A 19,297-nucleotide genomic window follows, 5' to 3' on the forward strand; every position below is an offset into this window, starting at 1 on the left:
CCTGTCTCAGCATATTTTAAATGGTTAGGATTTTAATACGGCGTAGTTGTAACTGGCTGTAACTCCCTCTGGCAACCAAGGGACAATTTACAGGACTTTTACTCACAAGCATATGGGAAAGCAAACAAACCTTCCCTTATGAGGAAAGGTTGAGGGAGCTGGGTCTCTTTAGCTTGGAGAAGAGGAGGCTGAGGGGTGACCTCATCAATGTTTACAAATATGTAAAGGGTGAGTGTCAGGGAGATGGAGTTAGGCTCTTCTCAGTGATGACCAGTGATAGGACAAGGGGTAATGGGTGTAAATTGGAGCATAGGAGGTTCAAGGTGAATATCAGAAAAAATTTTTTTACTGTAAGAGTGACAGAGCACTGGAACAGGCTGCCCAGGGAGGTTGTGGAGTCTCCTTTGCTGGAGACATTCAAAACCCACCTGGATGCATTCCTATGTGATGTACTCTAGGTGACCCTGCTCTGGCAGTGGGGGTTGGACTAGATGATCTTTCGAGGTCCCTTCCAACCCCTAGGATTCTATGATTCTATGATTCTATGAAAATTTCTACAAGGAATTACTGATTAATTACATGGAAGTGATTTCTTTTTCTCATAAATTTCAGTGATTACGGGATGTGCTAATATTGACTGATCTGCATACCAGGAAGCACTGAGGTATCTCCAAACCCTTTTAATCACCCAGTCTCACAGAGGTCTTTTTTTATGCTCATTATGAGCATGCAGATGCTACCACAGCAGTAGACAAGGCTGGCAAAGGTACAAAGAAGTTCTGAAGTGTGTTTATTGCTCATGCGGCAGCACTGCCCTCCCTCCTGCTCAAGGCTTTGAATAAGAGGTAATTCCACCACCTCAAAATTTCACTGAACTCAACACTGCAGCTATAGGCAACTAAATATACTGAATAATAATGACAGGTCTTCCAAAAATAGCTTTGATACTCCCTCTTGGTAAAACGGGGGAAAAAAACCCAACAAAACACAGAAACAAACCTCAATTCTGTGTCTATGTGTCCCTGGCTAACTTAACTCCTCCCTGTGCCAGCTCTGTCTGCCTCAAGCAATACTGTTTGTGGACACCTCTAGCATTTCAAGACATTCAAATCATAACGTAAGTCAGAAGTTATGCCATACCACTAAGTTTGCCCTGCACCCCTGGTTTCCCCAGGATTACCTGCTATTAAATTTCCCTGGTTCTTCTTCTCTAGCATGATGAAAGTCCAAGCTCAATTCTGCGTCAATGCCAAGACCACAGTAATTGTTCATCTGTACAATCTGGCAACAAAAAAATTGTATTATTTCCTCCTTATGTTTATAAAAGAAGAGGTTCCAAAGTTTTTCAACAAAACCAAGCTTTGCAGATGATCTTTCCAAGTCACTTGCAACTTGACAAATTCTGGAAAACACTTTTCAGAAACACTGCGCTAAAAATAAAACTGTACAGACGATTGTTGACATGTGTAGCAATTGTTTCCAAATAATCAGAAACTTAAAAATGTCATCTTAATTGCAAGTAACAAGCACAATAAGGCAGAAATAAAAACAAATGCAGAAATAAAACCAAACCAACTTCCTGAAGTCATTCTACGCAACAAACCATACAAGTTGCTGAACACTATGCCACTATTATTTTTGGCATGAGACATAGATTTACCGTGACACCACTGGAAGACGCTCTTCCTTTCTTTAGAAGGTGACCAGCTTACGCCAGATGAGTGAAGAACTTGACTGAACCTACTCAGCTGCATTCTAAATAGCTCCCTACATGCCAGTCTCAGTTTTCTACAGATTTAAATCATTTGTGCAACTCATTCTTCCTCTGCATGCCAGTTCGTTCCACAGCTTTTCTATCCTAGTCCTTGAATCTCCCACCCCTCACCTTTAAAAAGCAGCTTAGGCACTCAGGGCAAAACAACACATCTCCACCAACTGAAGAACAGCTGGAGCCTGAGCAACTTAAATCCTCCAACTGACACATAAAGCCTGGGGTTTTCTAGCCACTAGACTAAAATCTTAGACAATTGCTACCATTATTTCAATTTCATACTTTTATTTTGCCACCCCTTGTCCAACTTCTCAGTTTTGTCTGAAGATAAAGAGAGCCAGGTTTCACACAGAGGTGGAGTCACCACCTACAACCAACATTTTTATTTTCCCAAGCAGAAATAAGTAATATGAATCTAGGTACCGGGACTTCCACTCCAAAAAAGTAAAGCAGATGCCACATATAAAGAAATGCAATGGCAGTAAGATGATAGAAAGATTTAATTAGTATATCTACTAGCAACTCATAGTAATTTTTTAACTGTTAAAGGAAAGATGGAAGTACTTTTTTGGGGGAGAGCCTTTGTTTTTTGGTCAACACTCCAGTTCACTAGTGTTCTGCAAAGTGTTGGGCATTCCTTCATAAAGCTTTTCTTATTTGACAAATAAATTTCTTTCCAGCTGAAGCAAGTAGGTGTGCCATTGCCACTTGAATCCTTTCACTAATCCTCTACAAGATTTGTTTTGCCAAGCAGCTACGAATTGTGCTCTGCAGCCAGCCAGCCCTACGAAAACTGAAGCACAAGGTCCAGACATAGGCTGTGTCCTCTAAGGAATAGCTCAGTAAGGCCCAAGCTCAAAGATAGGTGAGCAATAAAACAGTAAATGATATTAATATCTATCTCTGTGATTTTTGCTGGAACAAGAGCTCCTAAGAATCAAACCCAAAACAGTGCTCAGCTCACCTTTGGAGGCTCAGGTTCTGCAACTCCATTCTCTGCACCTTCAGCTGGCTCTTCTGCATCCAAGAGGATAGTCCAGCGATCCATGAGAACATCATCTGCTTCATCCACGGAAACCAAAATCGAGTAGGGGTCCTCCCCGCTGTAGCCAGCTCCCCAGCGCAAGACCCTCCCCAAGTCATTTCCTGGGCAACAGTGAAGAACCCCAAAATATGACTGCATTTCATAAGTTGGCTAAAAGGATCACAAAGCGCATCAGCCCTGTTTTACAAATCAAATCACACTACAGTGCTTCAAACAACTCATGGATGGGGCTGAAAAGTTGACAAGCAGAAAAAACATCTAAGCCTTGTTGTGGTTGCAGGTGTGCTTAGTGTCATGTATAGACACACTGAAACTTCTTCACAAAACGTGACAGGAAAACCTGTTACAGAGTTGAGAAATTGAGGAGCAGATGAGTTACCTGGTTTACAGCAAGGCCTGATGCACCTGTGGTTATCAAGGGGAGAGCATTTTGCCCTCTCCAACTCCTACTCAACCAAGACACACCATAACAACACCCTAGCTGCTTGGTTTTCCTTCAGAAAGTATCATAGAATCATAGAATCCTAGGGGTTGGAAGGGACCTCGAAAGATCATCTAGTCCAACCCCCCTGCCAGAGCAGGGTCACCTAGAGTACATCACATAGGAAGGCGTCCAGGCGGGTTTTGAATGTCTCCAGCGAAGGAGACTCCACAACCTCTCTGGGCAGCCTGTTCCAGTGCTCTGTCACTCTTACAGTAAAAAAATTTTTCCTGATATTCATCTTAAACCTCCTGTGCTCCAATTTGTATCCATTACCCCTTGTCCTATCACTGGTCATCACCGAAAAAAGCTTAACTCCATCGTCTTGACACTCACCCTTTACATATTTGTAAACATTGATGAGGTCCCCCCTCAGTCTCCTTTTCTCCAAACTAAAGAGACCCAGCTCCCTCAGCCTTTCCTCATAAGGGAGATGTTCCACTCCCTTAATCATCCTTGTGGCTCTGCGCTGGACTCTTTCAAGCACTTCCCTGTCCTTCTTGAACTGAGGGGCCCAGAACTGGACACAATATTCCAGATGTGGCCTCACCAATGCAGAATAGAGGGGGAGGAGAACCTCTCTTGACCTACTAACCACACCCTTTCTAATGCACCCCAGGATGCCATTGGCCTTCTTAGCCACAAGGGCACACTGCTGACTCATGGTCATCCTCCTGTCTACCATGACCCTCAGGTCCCTTTCACCTACACTGCTCTCCAGCAGGTCAGCCCCCAACCTGTACTGGTGCATGGCGTTTTTCTTCCCCAAATGCAAAACTCTACACTTGCTCTTGTTAAACTTCATCAGGTTTTTCCCCGCCCAAGTCTCCAGCCTGTCTAAGTCTCTCTGAATGGCAGCACAGCCTTCTGGTGTGTCAGCCACTCCTCCCAGCTTGGTGTCATCAGCAAACTTGCTGAGGGTACATTCTGTGCCCTCATCCAGGTCGTTGATGAAGATATTGAACAACACCGGTCCCAGTACCGACCCCTGAGGGACTCCACTAGTCACAGGCCTATGACTGACATTTGCTTGAAAAGCTCATGTTGCATTTGCTCTCCAACACTGGCCAGAACCGAGTCATTCCTACTGCAAAACTGAATTGTTTGTCAGATGGATAACTAAAGATAAACCTTCTGGAGGAGGAACAGTGCTCACTGTGATTCCCACCTGTTCCTAGAGGTAAGATGGCAACCGAGGGCTCGGAGCACACCAGCTTGTGCCTGATCTCCTCCAGCGCGCCAAGGACCCAGCCGACCGTGCCGTCCCCTCCACACACCAGCACCCGGAAAGAGGGCACTTTGGAGAACGTGTGAAACCTCCGGTGGGAAACAAACCGAAGGGGAGAAGAAGTGTTACAACACAGTGCAGGAAAAGTAAGGCCTCTTAATATGCTACTCAAGGTAATACATTATTACTGGATTTCCCTTCTCTTTACCAGTTTGAGGATCAACTTCAACAACGTGAATGGAAAAATAGGAACTTTTAGATAAAGTTATTTAAAAAGAGTGAAAACCAAATTCTTCTCAGATTATTCACAGCTAGAGTTAAATTCTTAATCACTTCCTTTTTCACCAAAGACACAGAGATCTAACTATTTGTAATTTCAACATGAACATTTATAACTCTAAATCCCAGTGAAGATGTTGATTAGTGGTGGGGTCTTTTTTTACTTAGTTATAGGGCTCATAGTACATTTTCTTCTCCATAGTACTATCTCCCTGGTCACTCTGACCCTCTGTGGCTTTTTACCCTTCTTACCAAGAAAGCATGCAAAGGAATTTTTATTTTCCATTGCACAAGGAGCAATGAACAAGTGGAAGCATTTTTAAAAAAAGCTACAGAAGGATTTCATGGGCAAAACAAAATTAACAAATTACTGAAGCTGGAGCTTGAACTGCCTTGGAAAGACAAGAGAATGATACAATTTTGACAAAAAAACTTTAGTTTGTGCAGCTTTTTCTTCTGTTTCTCCCACAAAAGCTTTTGTTTTGAATAGCTTGTCATGGTAGTTCTTTGTTAAAGCAGTCCTGAAGGAAGCTACTCAGTGCTACTCTGAGCAGGCCACAACCATCACTTTCTGTATTATGAAGCTGGTAACAAAGTGGTGTTGATTAAATCAAGTAATCGGTTCCTGCCTCCCTACAAGCACATTATGTTCTGTTCCTTGTATTTAGAAATGCTGCAGCTGTGATCAGGCAGGCCCTGCTAAATCTGCAATTGAGGCCAAGATAGAAAATTTTATTATACTTTCCTGTTAGTTCTCATGAAACATCCAAGGAAATAAAAGCAAAAACGAGCCCTCATCAGGCAGCATGACGTTTCTCTTTCCATCCCCATTAGATTTATAAAACGTTTTTATTTTTAGTAATTATTAAATCAGTCTTGCTGTAAAGTGCATATGGATTTCCCAGAGCTAGACTCTATTAGACTTCAAACAAGCATATATATCAAAACTACTCAAGTCTCTTTTCTTTAGAGAACCTCAAAAGTTTTAAGTCTGTTTTTACAGTGAGAGCCAGTCAGGAGGAGTGATCCATTACCTCGGTCTTCAGACACAAAACAGAATCAATTTAGGTCTTCATAACAAGTGAAGCTGGTCCATTCTTTGAAATAACAAAACAACATGAATATAAAAAAATTAAAAATATTATGACCTACCCAGGCAGTGGGCCACCATTGGTAAGTTCAAAGACCTGATGTGGGTTTAGCAGCTTTCTAAAACTGTACAGCAGATCCCGACCTTTTAAACCACCACTTTTTGGATTCACAAATACAAGAAGTGGGCAGCAGTTCTGTGTTATTTTGGAGGCCTGAAAAAAGACCAGAAAAAGGATTAGCCAAAACCATGACTGGGCAGGAAAATTACTGCTGCCTCCCAGAAGTATTTTCTGATGCTTCCTTGATGCTTATTAAAAAAATACAGATTTGATAAATAAAAATATTTTACATCCAGACAATGGATAGGTTAGCTGCTGATCTTTTTTCTTCTGTTAAGTGAAGATTCCTTAACCCACCCCAACTGCACAGTTGAGCCTAAGTTAAAAAAAAAACAAAGGCACTGTAATTAGTCCTTCCTACACATTTTCCATAAACAGTTTATGTCAAAGAATAGTGTGATGGATAAGGTATCTTCCAGTGTCATATATAATTCAAACACCTTCCTTGCAAAGAAAGAGCTTCTCCAAAAAATGACTGAAACATTTCTCTTAGGTTTTAGAATACTCGTTAATTTACAGGGACAAAACCTTTCAAAAAGAGGGTGTTCAAGGCAGACATTGCCATGCACCTCTCTACATATTAAGAAACTTAAAGTTTCTTTTAAAAGTATGTATTCAAAATTTTTTATCTGGTGGATTTGGTGCCAGTATCTTATGATCCTCATCACTTCACTGAAGCTGCTGCTGAAAGGGGTCTCAAAGAATAACACTCCAAAGGAAGCCCCTGCAAATGGAAGAGGAGGGAGTTCCTTGGGTACTTCACAGATTTCGTGGGTATGGTGCCTTCAGCCTGACTGGAGGCCACCAGAAGCACCCTCTTGAGGCTGGTCTTCAGCTCACCAGCCCATAAATCATTCTGTAAATCTACTTGTAAATGGTTCTAGAAAGATCAGCAAACACCAACTCTCACTAGTCCTGACTCAGGGCTGTGGGGCAGGTATGTGCCAGGAAAGTCCCTCAGGCATTTCAATGAGCACACTTCAGAACAAAAACGTATGCCACAGTCCTTAAGTTGTGGTAGTTTGTATTTACAAATTGGACAGCATTCAGGGAACAGCAATTTGTCAGGCAGCTGGCAGGATGGATTCAGGGAACGGAACAACAGTGCTAAATATAAGTCAATTTAGACAAGAATGATTGAGGGGGTGGCAAGGCAGCAGCATGACTGCAGCATGCAAACATGCCAGGAGATATCAACAGCGAGAGGGGAGGAGAGAGCACACAAGAGCCTGCTGGCTGCTGTCCATGAGCCACCACCACAGATCATTGCCTACAGTAAAGAACAGAGTAATTGGGGCAAACTGATGAGTGACTTTGTGGGGAAGCAAAGTGGAGTCTGGTGTTGAGATACCCCAGACCATTGTTCACCTGTGAGCTGATTTTGACACCAAAAAACATACAATTGTTTGGGGCTTCCCAGTATTTGAGAGATTTACTCTAATTTTGCTTTCCTGAAAGAGCTGGGTGCTAATGTTCAGCAAGTCACATTCTGACAGATGAGTCATGATACCCACAAACAGATAAAAATCTTTATCCTGTGTGTCACTGCCTGCATCCAAAATGCTTCTGCCACCCCACATGACTTGCAGGCACAAACAGAAAACTCACCGGGGAAGAGGAACTCTAAAAGCAGGCAACAAGGCTGGTGGAGCAGACACATACTTCTCCTCTTGCCCCTTCCTTCCTCATCCTTCACATTCTACCAGACACATTCAGTTTGAAAATACATTTTTTCTCCAAAATAATTAGCCAAACAAGGGCTATTTTGGCTAACAAAGAGCCTAAAGGGTCTCAAAATTTTGTTTTACTGGAAAGGCTTCACTGCTGGCAAAACACACAGGTTGGTGAGGCAGAGGCTGCAAAGCTGTGCACACAGCCTTCTCCACTGGAGCCTCCTTCACGCTGGACTATGAGACTGCCAGGTCAAAACACCTCTCAACTCCATATTAAGCAGACTTTTTTGGAAAAGGGGATGCAATTATTCAAAGCATGCCATCACACAAGGGTCATATACTTATTTCTGTTAAGCACACAGAAAGGATGTTTGTAGCCAGCAAAGGAAGTCTAAGGAAAACAATGCATGCCACTGTCACAGAAAGGAAGGACTTCTTGAGTTATAAGGTCAACAGCTCAAGGATCCACACATCCCAATGAAAGAAGTGGATTTCTTCCCCTTAAGCCATCAAAGGCATTAATAAAAAGTAGTAAGTAAAGCCCGTCTTGTTATTCCATCAGTTCCTGCACCATCACCTGCCACATCCCACTATGAATGATCCTTTAAAAATCCCACAAGCAATGACAGGCAGAGCACCTCTGTAAGAAAATGCCATTTCCTTCCTGCACTCCTTACAGCTTCTACCTTGCCCTGCCTTCCCAACTGATCACCACCCGTTCCCTTTCTCAAAGCTTTTTTATTACCTGAACTTCATCTCCAGTCATTTAAACTTTCTGAACAATACAGGCTGTTTGAGACCTTGGGCTTGGTCCAATATGTGAAAACTTGTGGGATTTAAAAAAAAAAAGGGGGAGGGAGGCAGGGGCAAGGGGATAAAAGAGAGAAAAAAATATTCAGTTCTGCATCTCAAAGTAACAAAAACTTTTTCAAAAAAGAATGAGAAAATAAACCAGCCCGATATTCAAGTCAAACAATTGAATGTGGGCAAGAACTTTTTATTACCTTCTCCAGGAAATCAGTATCCAAAAATATCAGTTTAAGACATTTAGAAGAAACATGTTGAACACGTTTCATATTTCTTTGCTTTTACAAGCAAGTTCTAATGTAGTGGGTTTAGAACCAAGTAACTAAAATAATTCACAAGGGACTTCAGGGAATCACTCTGATTTTTGAGACATGGTAAGCTCCAAGGTACTCAAAAGCACAGCTGTGTTTTGGAAAGTTGTCCGAGATCCTACCCGAGTAAATATATATATACTGGTGTATTTATTTATTGTTTCTACAAAACTGCCATCTAAATTTCCTAATTGTCTAATGTCAATATTGTAAAAAAAAAAAAAAGAAAAAAAAGAAAAAAAAGAAAAAAGAAGTGAAACTCACAAGCAGCTGTGGAAATGCCTGAAGCTAACAAAATATCTGCATGTAGTGTAAACTAAGAAGTCCTACCACTCAAACCCATCTTTGTTCAAGTATCTTCTAATCTAAAACCCTAACTAGACCTACTTAGCAGTGCAGAATAAAACAAATATTCTGGAAAGTTCTTAGCCTCACAGTTAACTTGCTTCCTGTCATCTCTCTTAATCAAACTTAAGGGAACAAGAAACAACTCTAAATCCCTAGAGAAAATCAAGAAAAACACTTATTTTTTCAGTCGGGATTAAACGCCCTATGACAGTTTGTACAGCAGAGCAGGGCTGCTGCCTGGCTTTCTGAAAAGCACGTGCCCCATTACAATTACAGACCAACACAAGGGCAGCACTCATACACTGCAGATTTTTTTTTTTAATCCCTTAATAAAGGCCCAGTGGGGATGTATGACTGAGTTTGTCACTAGGCAGAAGGGGACGTGTGACCCACAGCCTGAGGACTCCCTTCCCCCTTTAGTCCTGGCTCAGTCTCTGCTTGAGGAGTGAAAGCTACAGAGGGGTTTTGTGTTGGCTAGCATTCCAGAAGGAATTTATTGCTTGTTTCTTAGAGACAGCTGAAGCTGGCCATGTGATTCAGACACTCTGACAGTCACTGTGAATGTCTTGATTCATCAGGATTAGCACAACCTGGCTTCAGGCTGGGGCCAGATACTATCCAAGCTAATCTCCTTTCTGTTTAGTTTACAATGGAATAACAGCTCAGGACAAAGCAGAACGAGAAGTTCTGGGCCAGCACAACAACCACAGCACCTATTCCAAAGTGGTGGGCTGTCCCCAGGAACTGCAGAAATCTCCAAGTGACAAAATTCAACATTTGCAAGTAGGCTCCCATGTGCATGAAATCACAATGCCTCAAGCACAAGCTTCCTCCACCCGCCCGGAAAAGAGCCACTGCATCTGATAGGGAACGATATGCAATGTGTCTCAAATCAAGCAGAGAAGCAGCTGTGTCAACACAGCAGGAGCCTGAGTTTTTTCTTCACTTTTTGAGGAACAGTAGCAGACGAAGAAGGTGAAAAGTAACCTTTCATGGTGTTTTCACTAAGAGGGTCATGAAACTATCATGCTTTTAAGTTGGACTCATTTTTGTGAAGAAGAGTGGAATGAATGAAATACTAAGTTTCACCCACTTGCGAATCTCCCACATCTTTTTCTACCATTCTTAAGGAACCCAAATACAGTATATCAGAGGGCACTTCACTGGTAAGTGGTATTAGTGATAAAGCCACAAAATCTTGTCACCTTCGTACTGATATTGGCCTCATACAACACTCCAACATTTTCCTGTTTTGACAGTACTGCAAAAGGTGTTCTGGTAAACGAGCTTTCGGTTCAAAGCTTCAGCCCTGCAATGTCCTTCACCTTGACACGTTACTAAAGAGTGGCACTATACTGCCCCTGCAGTCCCTACACACAGCAGCAGAACAGCTTTGTAAGGGGCTGTATTTTTTTTACATTCCAACAAAGAGAATATTTCCATTTATTTGAATAACGTGAAATGGAAAAGCATTCAGCTAAATTGTTAAAGGCCCAAGATAAGGAACCACCAGAACAGATCAACATACCTGATCACACTAATTGTTTGACTTTTTAATAAGCAGCTAGTGCAAACTGATTCTGGAAAAATACTCAGTAATGGTAAGAGCATTAATTGCTTTTGGCAGACCTGGCCATGCCAGACTAGAATCACAGAATCACAGAATCTTAGGGACCTCGAAAGATCATCTACTCCAACCCCCCTGCCAAAGCAGGATCACCCAGAGCACCTCACTCAGGAACGTGTCCAGGTGGGTTTTGAATGTCTCCAGAGAAGGAGACTCCACAGCCTCTCTGGGCAGCCTGTTCCAGTGCTCTGTTACTCTCACAGGAAATAAGTTTTTTCTGATGTTTACGTGGAACCTCCTATGTTCCAGTTTGTACCCACTGCCCCTTGTCCTATCACTGGACATCACGGAAAAAAGCCTGGCTCTGTCCTTCTGACACTTGCCCTTAAAATATTTGTAAACATTAATGAGGTTGCCTCTCAGTCTCCTCCAAGCTCAAGAGGCCCAGCTCCCTCAGCCTTTCCTCATAAGGGAGATGTTCCACTCCCTTAATCATCCTTGTGGCTCTGCACTGGACTCTTTCAAGCACTTCCCTGTCCTTCTTGAACTGAGGGGCCCAGAACTGGACACAATATTCCAGATGTGGCCTCACCAAGGCAGAATAGAGGGGGAGGAGAACCTCTCTTGACCTACTAACCACACCCTTTCTAATACACCCCAGGATGCCATTGGCCTTCTTAGCCACAAGGGCACACTGCTGGCTCATGGTCATCCTCCTGTCCACCAGGACCCCCAGGTCCCTTTCTCCTACACTGCTCTCCAGCAGGTCAGCCCCCAACCTGGGGGTTGTTCTTCCCCAGATGCAAGACTCTACACTTACCCTTGCTGAATTTCATCAAGTTTCTCCCTGTCTGACTCTCCAGCCTGTCTAGGTCTTGCTGAATGGCAGCACAGCCTTCTGGTGTGTCAGCCACAACTCCCAGTTTAGTGTCATCAGCATAGAACTGGGCCTCCACCCTTACCAGATACAGGGAAGTGAAACTCACCTTGGGAAAATGAAGAACTAGCTATCTGCTAGCCACCAATTAATTTCTTTGTTTTTACTGATTTTTAAGAAGTGTTGATTGGTTTTGTCTGTTTGTTTGTTTCTAATTTGAGTTGCAATTTGGAAAAACCATTAACCAAAGCACTGTGGCCATTGTTTTATCACCTGTTTTTCTCCTAATAGTACACATTAGCCCTTAATTCCCAATTTCTTTTTATTTCATCCACAACAGAAATTACAAACACAGCATAAATTTAATACTGTGCTCAGTTGCCATACAAGTATTTCCTGGTGTTGTACTTAAATGGTCACATACATAAAATAAAAATGAAGGCTAACAGTATCATAAGACAAAAAGATAATCTAGGTTGTAAAATACATCAGGAGGCCATCTAGTCCAACAGCTACCTAAAGAAGGCTCAACAATCACACACTAGTTTACCCTGGGCAATTAGTGAATGGCATAAGCTGAGTCACCAAAGCACCTATGAACAATTTATTTAGCTTAACTCTCTGCTCATTAAAGTAAGATGAGAAAATATAAACAATACATGCTGAAACTGAAACAAAATGTATGTGCACATATACAGACCCTCTCTCCTTCTTACATATTAGAAATTCAACCCTAGCAGTCCCCAGGACTGGAGTTCCTAAAAAATACCTCGCATCAGATAGCATTATCTGTGTTTTCCTGGCATCAAGAAGTTCACTTCAAACTTAATCCAGCGTCAGAAAACCAGACACATGTAATCAACAAAGTGGGCTATGTTCAACTTCACACATTGTTCATCATATCTGGGCTCATAATAAATCTGCTTTAAAACCGCTGAAAACAAGCATCCAAAAGCAGTCCCATGTTCATGCTACCTTCTGTTTTTGATAACAGAAATGCTGAAACCTAGTTTGGACAAGGGGCACCTTGGTTTCTAAGAATCTCACAAAACATAATGCCTATATTTGCATCAGAACAAGACTCTTTTTTGGAGGGGTGATAGTTTTTAATCTCGCCTGTTTCATGTAAGCACTGACACTAGTATCTGCTCAAGTAGAAAAAATTATTTTGCTATCAGAAAACTCTGACAAACACAGGACTCTTTAAATTAGAAAAGCAGGCATGTAGGTATGTAGCTATGGCTATTAAACTTGAGATCCTCCCACCTAAAGCTGTTTCACAGTTCCCTCTAATCTTTTTAAGTTTTCAGACTTCGGTGAAGTTCTGTGAAAACAAACCAAAAACGTCACTTCACTTGCCATAATGCAACTCCAGAGTGGCAGTAACTGCAAGATATTCAACTGCTCAGCAGCTACACTCTTTTGGACAGAACCTACATCATTTTGGTTAGAAATCACTTTGCTTGGGAAACCATTTCCCTCTTTTCACCCTGAATCTGCTTTGCTAACATGAAAACTAGTATTAAACCAAGTGATTCATAGTAAAGTGATCTGTAACCATAAAAAGTAAAAAAATCAGAATTAAGCCTGCATTTGTGAAAGGACTCTTGCACTAAGTATTTTGAAAGACTATTTTCCTCTGAAATCCACAATGCAGCATTTATACAAGGTCCAACTCCTGCTGCTACAGAACGGGGAAATGAAGATGTCAATGTGAAGATTAGCAGTACTTTACCTCCTGGTTAGCAAGCAAACATGTTTAGTTCCCAAAACGAAGTTGTTGTAAGCATTTTAAGACCTGCCAGCTAAAACTAAAACATCACCTAACTTTTTGCTCACTGAAAGAAATAAAGAGAAAAGAAAAAAGGTTTTCTCCCTTTTACAGCTCTAAAGTTTCACAGCTGTATAGTAGCATAATTATTTCTGACAACTTGACAGTAACAGGACAAGTGACTTAACCCAAAGAAGTACATAATATACTTGAAGTCATGCTCTCAAATACTTTTTTTTTCAGCACAGTACTTAGAGAAACTCACTGTATGGCTCCTTTGAATAAAATGCATTTCCACTTACTTCCAGCAGAAAAAAAAAAGTCTAAGATTAGTTGTTTTTCTTTTATAGACATATTTTAAATTTAAACCCATCTCTTACCATAACTTCAGGAAGCACCACAGCATTCAGAGGCTTGTCATTGACAGTTGTATCTTTAACAAGCATATATATTCTTTCAGCTTCAGAAAAGCATGAAATTTCGAGTACAACAGCACCTGTAAAGAGGCATCAGAATTACTTCTTATATTTTCTTTTATTATTAGGAAATCAGTATCATTACATCACAACAGTTACTGTGAGACACTTGTGGTTGCTAGTTATCAGTGAATTAGACTGCTTTGTTTTTTAAGCCTTCCTTCATACCCTTAAACACACTCCAGACTGCTGTTAAAACAAAGCAGTCTGAGGACAAGAACAGCAGCACAAAACTGATATACTTTGTTTTGAGGTTCCGAAGTATGGCCTATCTCCATCCTCTTTATCATAACTAACAGGTTGTTCTCATAATGTAAAAGTTGACAATATCAGGAAGAATTTTTACAAGCAAGAGTTTGTTTTGAGAATCAATTTAAGAACTTTATGTTGTCTTAGGTCCTCTATGGAGAAGTAGAGGAAGAAGGGAATACAAAAGGGACAAATAAAAGAAAATAAAATTCTGACAGATTAAAGTAAGATACTCAGGAGGATAACAGGGCAGGACATGATCAAAGAATGTCACAGACAGCACATGAGACGTAAGCTGGCAACACAATTTGGCTGCAACCAAAAGTGCAAGTCAGGAAGTTTATCAGAAACATAAAAATATTCAGAAAGTGAAAAAAACATGCAGAAAAATAAACCCCACATACAAACAGAAACATCTTAAAAACATGAGCAGGTAAAAACTTGGTTAAATGAAGTTGCCATACGAGAAGACTACCACAGAATCATTCTGGTTGGAAAAAACCTTTAAGATCATCAAATCCAACCAATCACAAAGTCAGCTATTCTCAAGTAACAAACACAAAAAGGACAAGGCATATCTGAAAACCTTATGGGTCTCCTTATGAAAAGTCATTATGAACTAGCCATGTGCAGACAGTAAACTTGTAAAGGAAGCTCACATCAGTCTTCAAAATCATACTACAGAAAGAGTAAGTTAGTGGTCATGTGAAAATTCATTCTGTCAAAGTACATAAAACATCTGAGATATGGACTCCTAAATGTACAATTTAAGTTATACCAAACACAGATCTCCACCTGACCACTGCATTAAAGCTGTATGGAGCCACTGCTGCTCTCGCTCATAGAAGCCTCTCGGCTTCTCCAGCCTCACTGAAATAGAACTCGTACAGTGAAAGCAACAGCTCAAAGGATGCATGCAGAGATGAGTGCACTGATTTTCTTCAGAATTCCAGCCTCTGGACCTCCACTTCACACTGTGCTAGGAAACAGTGACTGTGAAACAATCCCAAAAAGATCAAAAGAAGTACCAATTTTTCCTACTTTAATATCAAAACAAGGAGTGCTTGAATGGTTTTTAACAGTTCGGTGGTGTCGGACTATTCATCTGAAGTGCAACTTCAAAAGTAATTATTACGAAATATTACCACTTTCTGATACACAAGGCACGAAGCCAATCTTCCTATTTTTTTTTAATAAGGTGACACTAATCCACTGCTCCTCATAAAAACAAGTTGCTACATTTTATCTGAAGGGTTTTCTGCTTATGCAGGAAGGCTAACATGCTCCAAGCTGAAAGCCTCTAGTATTAGGCTGCATTTTTGAAAATAGACATTGTTTGCAAGACTAAAAATTGTAATGCTTACCTTGTGCTTGATAAACATGACTCACAGATACTACATTTGCTGCAAAGGGTAAAAATATAAACACATAAAACCTTGGGTACATTTAGAGTAAATATTTAAAATATTTTTTAAAGTTACATAAATATAATATAAATAAACACTAGAAGTTATACAAATATAGGGAGAATCTCCAGCTAACATTTTCCCCCTCTCCTTAGTTTACTTTGCAAGTTAGAAAAGCTAAACTGATTTTCATAAAAGGTGACTATGAATTCTTTCTGGCATTTAAAGTTTAATTCCTCTTCAAGTTACAAAAAACTTTGGGGAAAATGTCTCATTTCCTGAAACAGAAAGGTATGTATGGTTCACTTCTATAAAGTTATGCTTTTTCAGAAAAAAAAAAATTGTTTGGTCACATGTAACTCAAGTAATGTAATAATAATTCTGTGAACAATGATCTGTCACATCTCTCATGGAACCATGACCTTGATTTTTCAATAAAGGTCACAAAACATTAACAAAAAGAATCATAAAGAGGAGCAATAGATGCTAATACATTTTATTCTGTACAAGCGAATGTATGTCAAAAAGCAACTGCTTACTTACGTTTGATAGCTAATTCATCTTTGAGAATATTTGTGTATTCTTCAGGGGAAAGCTGAGGTGGAAGGCCACCAACAAATAAATTTACTCGTACAATGGATTTACTGTTTTCCACAATGTAAAATCTTGTTTGATTCATCTGACGTATTGAAGTCTGCCAAAATAAAGAAAAATAAATGACGAGACATTTGGCAGATACTGTGAAACAAAATCCCAAATAGTTCTGAACTTAGCAATCAAGTGACTATGCCTAGAGAAAAACACGAACAGAAACAAACACCAGTCCAAGCACTTAGCTTCTCTATGGGTGAGCCAACCTGGGGGAATGTAACAGATTACTTGCTTTTCCTGTAAGGAAGGGGACTCCCTACTTGCTATTAAAAAGGATCATGTTTCTTTTTCAGATTTACCTTTCTTATGTCCTTGAGTCTGTTAAGAATCAGTTCCTGATTGTCCAAGACCATGCGTTGAACTAGAGACAGCAAGAACAGTAATCATGTTTGAAAGGACTGTAAATTATTATCAGGCTCAATTAAACAAAAACAAAAAAAACCCCAAAAATTAGGGAAATTCACAACTCTGTGTACAATGAACATTAATATAAAGGACCACACAGACCTGAACTACACAATATACAGCAGAAAAAAACATAGGTTCTTTGCACAGTCTGATTCTGTTCACAGTTCTTAAAACCTCACTATCCTTTTAAAAAAGGCAGAAAGAGCTTGAAGCCACTCAAAAGGCAAGCAGTCCTTTGGTAACAAGCTAACTGTTTGACAGAAAACAAACTACATTCTCTGACAAGTGTAACAATAGCCAACTTCTGCATTTTATTAAAATATGGAAACAATAGTAATCACTTCCAGCAGAAGCGTGGCTGTAAATTATGCTTTAAAACAGAGTACCTGAAACCAACAGAGGTAAGATATTCACTAGGCTACAATAACCTCATAAAACATCTTACTGATAATGCTCACAAAGAAAGCAAAGTATGAGGCCAGTATTTGAACTACAAAGTTACTTACTTGAGTGCAGCCTGGGCACCATCAGACTACTTCAGTGGCTTTATTTATCTCTCCATGCAGCCTTACAAACAATGAAGCACTAAGGGATGTGAACTTAGAGACCACCAGCTCAGCTACTGCAGCATCACAGACTGCTCGAGCAATGCTAGTACTGCAAATTTCTGAATTTCATGCAGAATATACATATACACATACTTCTTGGACTATCTCAGGACTAAAATTTGTTAGTTTGGGGCAGTGTCAGGGCAAAAGAGGAGAGAATTAAGCCATTTTGAAGTTTACAATTATTCTTTACTAAATAACTGCAGTTAAGAAAATTACATCAGTTAAAGGCAGTTCCTCAAAACAGGGCTCTTTGCCAAAATCTCAGTACCCACCAGAAAAGACTAATAAACCTTCACACGATGATGAAGAGAGATAAAGGAACCATATTGCCACAGGACACACAAGACTGAAATGAACCGACATCACTTCTAAGTGTTTCAACATGATGGTGAAGTTTAATTTGTGAAGGAATTTATTGTAAAAAAAACCAAAATCAATCAGCTGTAAGTGGGTTAAAGGGGCGGGGGAGGAAAGCTGAGAAGACCAGTTACAGATGTGTGTTTGGCCAATGCTCCTTCACTTACCTTGCTTACTGCCCATAAGCACTTCCACCAATCTGAAACTCTGGACGTTCTCCATCTGCCAAAAGATGTAACATGTAAATGTAGGTCCTGAATGAAATACAAATTTGACGGATGTTTACATTAAAGTTATGTTACACTCTGCACACACAGTGTGGAAAATTAAGCATTTTAAAATCAATCACAAAGTTCTTCCCCTAATCCACTCCTCTTGAGCCAGAAAAAACAATCATTTTACACACACAGCCTCCCACATGTGGTGTCAGGCTCCTGTGCCCTTAACTACATTGGCATCTTCACAGTCACATGGCAAAGGGGCACCTGTAAAGCACTACTCTATCCCCTTGGGTGACCAACAGCTCAACTAGAATATTTCCAGACAGTCCTTCCAGAGATAGACTGCAGGGCTGGGAATGATGGCCTAGGACTCAGGCGTGGCCAAGCAGGCTGACCAGTCGCCATCGCTTGCGACACTCCAGGGACACTGGTGGAATGAAACCTCCTTCACACATGCCACAGTCCCTTTTTCAAACTATGCTGCCAGGGACTTTCTAAGCCTATTGCAGCCATAGGAGAAAAGTTGGCACAGCTAAGCATTGAACTATTTACTAGGATTATTGCAACCCTCAGGACTGAGAAAGCTTCTTGATTTTTGGCCTTGATACTCAGAGGACAAATGATCTCACTCCACAAGTCACAAACAGGGGTATTAAAAACCTCAACTGTTTACATTTGCTTTGCCTCAAATTTGATGAGAGCAGCTTGAAGAAGATCTTCAGCACTGGCAAATAACTTCTTCACTGACAGGGCGGTTGGTCACTGGAACAGACTTCCCAGGAAAGAGGTCCAGGGTTCAAGAAGCATGTGGATGATGCTCTTAGTCCTATAGCTTAGTTCTAGGTAGTCCTCCAAGGAGCAGGGAGTTGGATCATGATCATTTGATGATCATTTTGTGTCCCTTCCAACTTGAGATATTCTATGACTCTACGATTTCCTTGGCAGCACAGTGCAAAGAAGCATGACTGTCCTAACACTGACTGTCAGTTTCCCAACAAGGTAAGATTAGCAGTGTGGTTACATACAAATGTATTTTAAATATCTCAAGACATAAACAACCAGAAAAAAAGATTCTGCTTGCCAAGAATCATTGTGTTCATACAAGTAAATCTGCTTGACCTAGAAAGGTACTGATGGTAACCTGCAGTACAGAGCGACCAGATCTACTACCATCAAGAGTACAGAAAAGTTTTAAGCATCACAACAACCACAAGAGGTAATTTACCAAACATTAACAACATTCACATTAACCACAAATTACCTGATAACAATTTTTCTAAAGAGAAAAACATACACAGTCCACTTCAGGGTCACTAAGGTGGTATACAGACATACTTAAGATTTTTCCTTTACCTGCCTTCCAAGTAATGGAAGCACTTCCTTAATCACAGTCTGCGTAGTGCTATCCTTATTTACTCGTAGAGAAACATATGCCATTCCCACCCTAAAGAGAAAAGAAATATTTATCTTCGGGACAAAAATTTGACTTATCCTGTGTGTTCCTTTTTTAGCTAAGTAACAAAATTTCTATGGCAGAAATTTGTATTAG

General features: G+C 40.5%; 1 protein-coding gene across 1 annotated transcript in view; it reads right to left on the reverse strand.

The window, feature by feature from the left end:
* Window positions 1-19,297, reverse strand: part of DGKQ (diacylglycerol kinase theta) — an 89,831-nt gene that overhangs the window by 16,559 nt on the left and 53,975 nt on the right. Inside the window, exons 10-19 of the mRNA XM_051643577.1 lie at window positions 19,102-19,192; window positions 17,695-17,749; window positions 16,451-16,512; window positions 16,044-16,194; window positions 15,459-15,497; window positions 13,750-13,865; window positions 5,957-6,108; window positions 4,466-4,614; window positions 2,736-2,917; window positions 1,181-1,281 (exon numbers count right to left, since the gene is read on the reverse strand). Of these exons, the coding sequence (XP_051499537.1) occupies window positions 1,181-1,281; window positions 2,736-2,917; window positions 4,466-4,614; window positions 5,957-6,108; window positions 13,750-13,865; window positions 15,459-15,497; window positions 16,044-16,194; window positions 16,451-16,512; window positions 17,695-17,749; window positions 19,102-19,192 (1,098 nt within the window). The remainder of the gene's footprint in view (window positions 1-1,180; window positions 1,282-2,735; window positions 2,918-4,465; window positions 4,615-5,956; window positions 6,109-13,749; window positions 13,866-15,458; window positions 15,498-16,043; window positions 16,195-16,450; window positions 16,513-17,694; window positions 17,750-19,101; window positions 19,193-19,297) is intronic.

The sequence above is a fragment of the Apus apus genome, chromosome Z (assembly GCF_020740795.1).
Source record: "Apus apus isolate bApuApu2 chromosome Z, bApuApu2.pri.cur, whole genome shotgun sequence".
Taxonomy (NCBI): Eukaryota; Metazoa; Chordata; class Aves; order Apodiformes; family Apodidae; genus Apus; species Apus apus.